Source organism: Oratosquilla oratoria, chromosome 33, assembly GCF_046742065.1.
Source record: "Oratosquilla oratoria isolate Oo_2021 chromosome 33, ASM4674206v1, whole genome shotgun sequence".
Classification (NCBI taxonomy): domain Eukaryota; kingdom Metazoa; phylum Arthropoda; class Malacostraca; order Stomatopoda; family Squillidae; genus Oratosquilla; species Oratosquilla oratoria.
The window spans coordinates 26643041-26650303 of NC_134809.1; the positions used below are offsets into that span (position 1 = coordinate 26643041).

Here is a 7263-nt window from a genome sequence, read left to right on the forward strand (position 1 = left end):
GGACTGGGCACATGGTAACCCCCGCCTCCAAGTCGGGCATCCAACGTCGTTGCTATCCCAAATATCCTCCAGGACAAAACATAACAAGCACCTATAAGTACACAAAACCACCAAGTTTCTCTACCTCGCCACCTCTTTTGATTGGGTTTACCGTGACACATAATTTCTATGCTCTCCTTGTCACTGGTCCAAGCTTCCAAAACTAGCCTGCCACCCTTCTTGCTTTCCTTGTAGAATATTTCCAAAGAAACAGAACGAATAGAAAAGAGACATACCTGATTCATTCATCACTCGTGAATATATTGGCATAAGTTATATAAAATCATCTCTAAAATATTAGGAATTCTCGTATGACTACGCTTTTTGGATTACCTGTGGTCTTCCGAAGATAATTTATGAGTTTGGTAAGGTCTGTTGGGATAGCTAGGTCTCCACCGAAGGCCCTGCAGAGTAAGCGGGAATCTTTCCAATTTTTCTTCGTCAGTAGGTTCACATAGAGACAGTCGTTACCCAGGCGGAAGAAGGGCGGCTTGCATGAATCTGCAAGTGTAGACCCAATCAAATATTTTTTCCGATGAAACGTATGCATGTTGATACAAAAGAACATTTGTTCTGCCTCTGCTAAAATATGTCATAATCGCCGAAATAGAAATTATTTATGTGTATGTACAAATAAATACACACACACACACACACACACGATTCCCCGGTCGGGCGGAGATAAGTTGGGTTTGTCTCCTTTCACGTGTAGCCCCTGTTCACCTAGCAGCGAGTAGGTACGGGACGTTAGTCAAGGAGTTGTGACCTTGCTGTCCCGGTGTGTGGTGTGTGAGTGGTCTCAGACCTACCCAGAGATCGGCTAATAAGGAGCTCTGAGCTTACTGCCGTAGGGTGGTGTCTGGCTGTCTCGACAGAGACTGCAGCAGATCCGAGGTGAATACACACACACACACACACTTACACACACTCACACACTCACTCACTCACTCACTCACTCACTCACTCACTCACACGGCAATAACAACGGTGTAGACTACCTAGCACAAGTCTGGCGCCTTTCTCAAGGCCTTTTAGACCATGATAGTGTGATTCCTGTGAAGAGGTCAATTTAAATCATACATTTCCTTTGACTCTTCGTGGTAGAAAATTACAAAATCAGAGGGAATACTAAGTTATCTTCTTCCACCACATTTAGTCGCTTTTCGTAACACCAGCGGTGGAATACGTGCACTACAATGACAGTGAGGCTGTAAGAACGGGACAAATTAGTCGTTTGCTTACCAGAGTCACGGTCTTCAAGCGCTTTGATGGCCTTCTTAAGTTCCTGGATATGCTCATTTTCTGTCGACTCCCTCGAACCACATGGCTGACGTATCGCCTCCGTCAGGTTCGAGATGGCTTTGACCAGTGACGGTGTGTTCAAGGTCTCAGTGATCTTACTGGCATTGATGAGGCCGGGAAGCGTGAGGAGAGCCACCACGAGATGCCAAGGAGCCATGACTGCGCTGGGAGAAAGAATTCGCCGTACTGGTCGGGGTGGTACTTCGTCGAGCCCATGCTGCACCCGGCTTTATAGCTCAGGCGAACCTCTGTAAAACAAACTCTTTCCCAACGGGTCCCTTGCTCGCGTTCGGATACTTCGGGTCCCGGGCCACTGGAATTTGGCTGTCGTTTTGTTTCCCTCTGGCGATATTTTAACTATAACGTGGTTGTCCATATATTCTACTTGCCGTTGATGATTTCTGACTTGTGTCAGAGACTTAGTTAAGCTAAGACAGGATTCGTTAGCTCAAAGGTTCGAAGGCGGGGAAGAGACAAACTAGGAAAGAATTCTGTCGCCTACTCAAGAAATCCAACTGCCTGCACTCATAGCGGGTTTCCCAGCAAATATCAGGCATACACAACAATAACAACGATTTCCTATAGTGCGTTACAATTGTACAGCGGCCCTACGCGCGCGCGCACACACACACACACACACACACACACACCTCACACCTCACACACACACACACACACACACACACACACACACACACACACACCTCACACACACACACACCTCACACACACACACACACACACACACACACACACACACACACACACACACACACACACACACACACACACACACACAAAGCCTCTACCGGCCAAACTCTTCCTTTGAATTCTGGTGCCGCCGGGCGATTTCAATCACCTCCTCTGACCCCAAAGGATGAAGCACAATCTTGGGAAAAAACACACAAAAAAAACGGGAATTCCATCCTTTGTTTTCAACTGGTCTGAGAGAGGTCAGACTCCAGGCTCCACGAGAGGGGGGGGGGTTTACTGCCGGTGCGACGTATCTGTCTCTAAAATAAGTCTGTGGTAGTACTTCTCTAATATAGATTTATCTCCAATAAAAATATAAATAATAGCTGTGGTTAGTATTTTTCTTAAACTGTTGTCTTTCCTAATTTGTGACAACCTCAGGTTTGTATCAATGCATTCAGAAGGATTTTGCAAAGTAAATAGTAATTCACAAGTGGCTGTCCATAACCACAACCTAGGGACGCTCCCAAATATCGCTCAGCGCACCCTAAACACTACTGCTAGGTGAGAGGAAATTTCTGCTGTCCACCCTAGATCAGAACCAAATCAGGGCCCAATTTAGAGCTAAACCTGTCGCTGCTGCTGCTGCTGCTGCTGCTGCTGCTGCTGCTGCTGCTGCGAAGTGCAAACTGGCTCACAGGGAACGGTGCACTTGCTTCTATTCGGTCTCGTAGCCTCGAGATGATGGTCCTCTTGAAGGGAATTCATACACGCGCGTCCTTAAGGACGGATCTGTCGATGCACGAAACACTGTTCAAATTGTGATTTCACATTCACATACATACAATTTCTATGTAAATAATAATGAATTACCTGAATTGAATATTTGTTTAACAAATTAATCTTTGCAATCTAGACCTTTTCTGGGGCAGAAAGTGTCTCCCACCAGCACATTTTTTGAACTCTCAAGGACCCTGCGGTCTATGGCGACGACCCAGCAACTGGAGATGGTACCAGATACGTGAGTCTTGATATTCTCTGACGACGAAAACAGAGTTTAAGAAGTTGACGTTAAACTGGGATTATCCTAACTTCCTCATAAATACAATAAGTAAATAAACGAAAAAACAAGTTGTATATATCAGTCTCAATAGATAAATGAATGACAACAAACTTGGTGTAATAAGCTTTTCTTTAACTGCATCTGCGACAACACGTGACGGTGGAATAAAGATAGATAAAAAACGCATATAAACAAACGAAGAGGAGAATGGCAAAGGCCTTTGGATCATTAAATAAAATCTACAGAAACAAGTTGGAGGTGACAAATACTAATCCAATTGAGTTTTGTGGATTTTATTGGTATTTATATCTCAACCAACTCCATCGATCACCCATTCCCACGCGCGCGCGGGCACACACACACACACGTCGGATATATAGATAAAGTTTATTTGCCGTGGGCCTGTGCATAATCGAATATTACACTTGCAGATGTACTCAATTCCACGCTTCATATGTACACTCGTCACTTTGCATCTTGGGCTTTTGAATATGTGTTCATACTACTTGTGTATGCATATATACCTACACTATACATATGTACACAAGATTTGTGCCGAAGATGTATGTATATTTGTGTATTATGCTTGTTTATACACTCATAATTACACGCTAATATCTATACCTACATTCTACATATATGAATATATATTTTGTTATTTGCGTCTTCATATTGCACATACACTCATACCTACATTTTAGGTATATGCATATGATTTGTGCTGTGGGCATGTGCATTTTCACATTACTTTTGTACATACGATCATACCAACAATACAACTATACTGTATATATGGTTTTGGGGGGTGGTCATGTGAATTTTCGCATATCATACTAGTATATACACTCATATTTACACTACATAACGACCTCTGTTGTGGGCGTATATGTACATTACATTTGTGCATATATTCGTACTTTGACTCAACATGTGTACATAGGTTTTGTGCCGTGAGTATACACATATTGCAAATGTGCATACAGTACTTATACTACGTGTGTGTGTGTGTGTGTGTGTGTGTGTGTGTGTGTGTGTGTGTGTGTGTGTGTGTGTGTGTGTGTGTGAGATTCATCATGGCCTTTGGATCATGTGTTGGATTCGTGATAGACAGCTATTATCCTCCAGGATGAGAGCTCAGAGCTAATGTATGACCGTGAGTGGTCTTGGATCACGTGTTGGACTCGTGATCGACAGCTCCCTTTCGGGAGAGAGCTCAGAGCTTACATATTACCGGTCTATGGGTCTTACAATTGGTACTTTTACTTTTTCTTTTAATAGTATACATACCCCAAATTCTGTTTATTTTGTGATAACTAGTTCAATTATTTAATCATTTTTCTTATGATAAACACATGCCTTCACCGTTTTTAATTTGCGTATGTGTGTGTATGTGTATGTGTATATGTGTGCGTACGGTGTGAGTGTGCGTGTGTGTGGGTGTGTGCGTGTGTGTATGAGTGTGTATGTATATGTATAAGTATGCATATGTGTGTATGAGTATATATATTAGTATGTGTTGAGTGTACAGGTGAAAAATGTTTTAGTTAACGTTTGAAGAACGTTTTTTTAAAGTTTCAATTTACAAAAAACGAAAATGTTAAGGACTAACTTTAATCATTTTCATCCATGTACACAGCGGTGTACATATGTGATTAACCATTACTATCTGAGATCACGTGTTAGACTCGTGATCGACAGTTATCAACATCCCACCTGAGAGTTCAGAGCTCATACATGTCCCGATCGATGTATGTATGTATTCATGTATATATCTGTGTTTGCGGATATGTGTCATATGTATGTATGCATGTATATGAGTATATTTGCGGGTATGTGTATATATGCATGTGTGTATGCTTGTATGTACGTGCGTATAGGCCTAAGAGAACACGATGTAAACACCTGCGACGTTTAAACAAAACTGACATCAATTGTGCTGACATACTGTGGATTTTCCTTAGCTACAAATCTGGCACCAGAATCAACCTCACCTTGGCACCCAGAGCTGCTGTCAGGTTGTGCCGCTCAGGAACTTGGCTTCGAATGCAGCTAAGCGGCTCCTAATGTATGACTCGCTCCATTAAGTCGGTGCCAGATTGATGGGGCGGGTATGACAGACTGTAACAAGGTCACGCCTTCAAGAAATCCTTTTCTAAATAGATACGAACACCATAATTAATTTCCTGTATTAATAATCGTCCTCCGTTGTAACTAGTGATTATGGAAATATATCTTTATTAATATCTTAATGTTCCAAATATTAATATGTAAATATCTATAAATGTTAGTTGTAACATTATGTATGATTAGAATTGTAATTTATAAACTAAATAAAAACACGGTGCACCTAAATATGAAATATGTCCTTGCATGAAGAATTGTGTTCCACAGCCAAGACATCGGCTGAAATCAGCTACACTCGCATTATATTGCAGTATACAAGTCACTAGAAGATTATATTTTTCTCACTTCCTTCGCTCACGGACTAGCTCCGTCACCAATAGTAGTAATATAGAAGTAAAAGATTGCTACAGCCCCATACTTCACCGTCTCGAGATGATTCCTTCATTAAGATATTTTGTCTGCAAAAACTAGCGCTTCTATCCTTGGCAACAACATCTCGTCGAAGAGGAGAAGTCAGAGAAGCAGCGAAGGAGAGCCAGAGAGCAACACGAAGGAGAAAGAACAAAAGTCAAACGAGAGAAGCACTTACTCGGAGAGTAGAAGAATACTGCGCGACTTCAATCCGTAGAGATTTGTTACACGAGTTCAAATTTAGATATCGTAATTGGAAATGAAGGATATATGTTAAATTGGAACTGTACATGAAGTTGAGGCTATGTAAGGTGAAACTGGAGAGTGAGGGACGGGTCCTAGCGAGTGTTGCTCCTTTCCTCTATATTGCAATGTTAATGAGTACAATTAGGTAAATTCACACACACACACACACACACACACACACACACACACACACACACACACACACACACACACACACGTATTCTTTTTGAATGTTTTCAGAGGACACCCACCCTGGTAACGGAAAGGTGCAGTCGCCCTTTTTCGAGCTGGGTGGGCAATCCCTGGCACGTGGCTCAGACAAACATCCTGTCCTTCTCTCCATCGGCCACACACGAGATTTAACTAGATTTTATCACGACAGGACCGCTGTCCATTCGTCCGATAAGAGAACAGTAGCTTCCATCCCTCGCTCGCTCTATCTCTGGGTTCTCATCCGGGAGAGTAACAGTTGCCGATCGCGAGACATACACGTGATCTAAGACCGTGGCGAATCACACACAAACGATCACGCCCACGCGCGCGCGCACACATACACACACGCACACACACACACACACACACACACACACACACACACACACACACACACACACACACACGCACGCGCGCGCAGTGGTTAGAGTTCCCGGCTGCCACTACGGCGATCCAGATTCGAATCCCGCATAGGGCTGAAATACTCGTAATTCTAGTATCGTGGCGCTGCGAGTCGTTACTCCAACTCTCGTGGGCGCGGAATTAGGGGTGTGTATGCATGTAAGGTCACAGCATTACCCATAGATCGGTCATATATGAGCTCTGAGCTCTCTTCCCGGAGGAAAATAGCTGTCGATCACGAGTCCAAGACGTGATTCAAGACCATAGTGAATCACACACGCACACACACGGTCATACATGAGCTCTGAACTCTCATCTGGGAGGGTAATAACTGTCGATCATAAGTCCAACATGTGATCCAAAGACCATGGTGAATCTCACGCACACACACACACACACACACACACACACACACACACACACACACACACACACACACACACATATGTAGTGTAAGTAGTGTATGCACATTTGCAATATGTGTATATTCACGGCAAAAACCTATGTACATATGTTGAGTCAAAGTACGAATGTATACACAAAGGTAATGTACACATATGCCCACAACAGAAATCGTTATGTAGTGTATATATGAGTGTACATACTAGTATAATATGCCTGTGTTTTAGAGAAAGTGAAACAGGATGCATATGATAGCTTGTGGGTAGAATTAACATAAGCGAATGGACAAAAAATTAATGTATGCGTAATATATAGGCCAAAAATAATATCATTAGTAGACAACAAAATGTTGTTTCAAGAACTGTCTA

The 7263-nt window shown here is 42.7% G+C and overlaps 1 protein-coding gene across 1 annotated transcript in view; it reads right to left on the minus strand.

Moving 5' to 3' along the window:
* The window catches only part of LOC143018021 (C-type lectin domain family 4 member M-like), a 12682-nt gene extending 11126 nt beyond the window's left edge, over nt 1-1556 (minus strand). The window contains exons 1-2 of the mRNA XM_076173059.1: nt 1282-1556; nt 373-540 (exon numbers count right to left, since the gene is read on the minus strand). Coding sequence (XP_076029174.1) covers nt 373-540; nt 1282-1498 — 385 coding nt within the window. The 5' untranslated portion in view covers nt 1499-1556. The remainder of the gene's footprint in view (nt 1-372; nt 541-1281) is intronic.
* Nucleotides 1557-7263: the final 5707 nt, after the last annotated feature.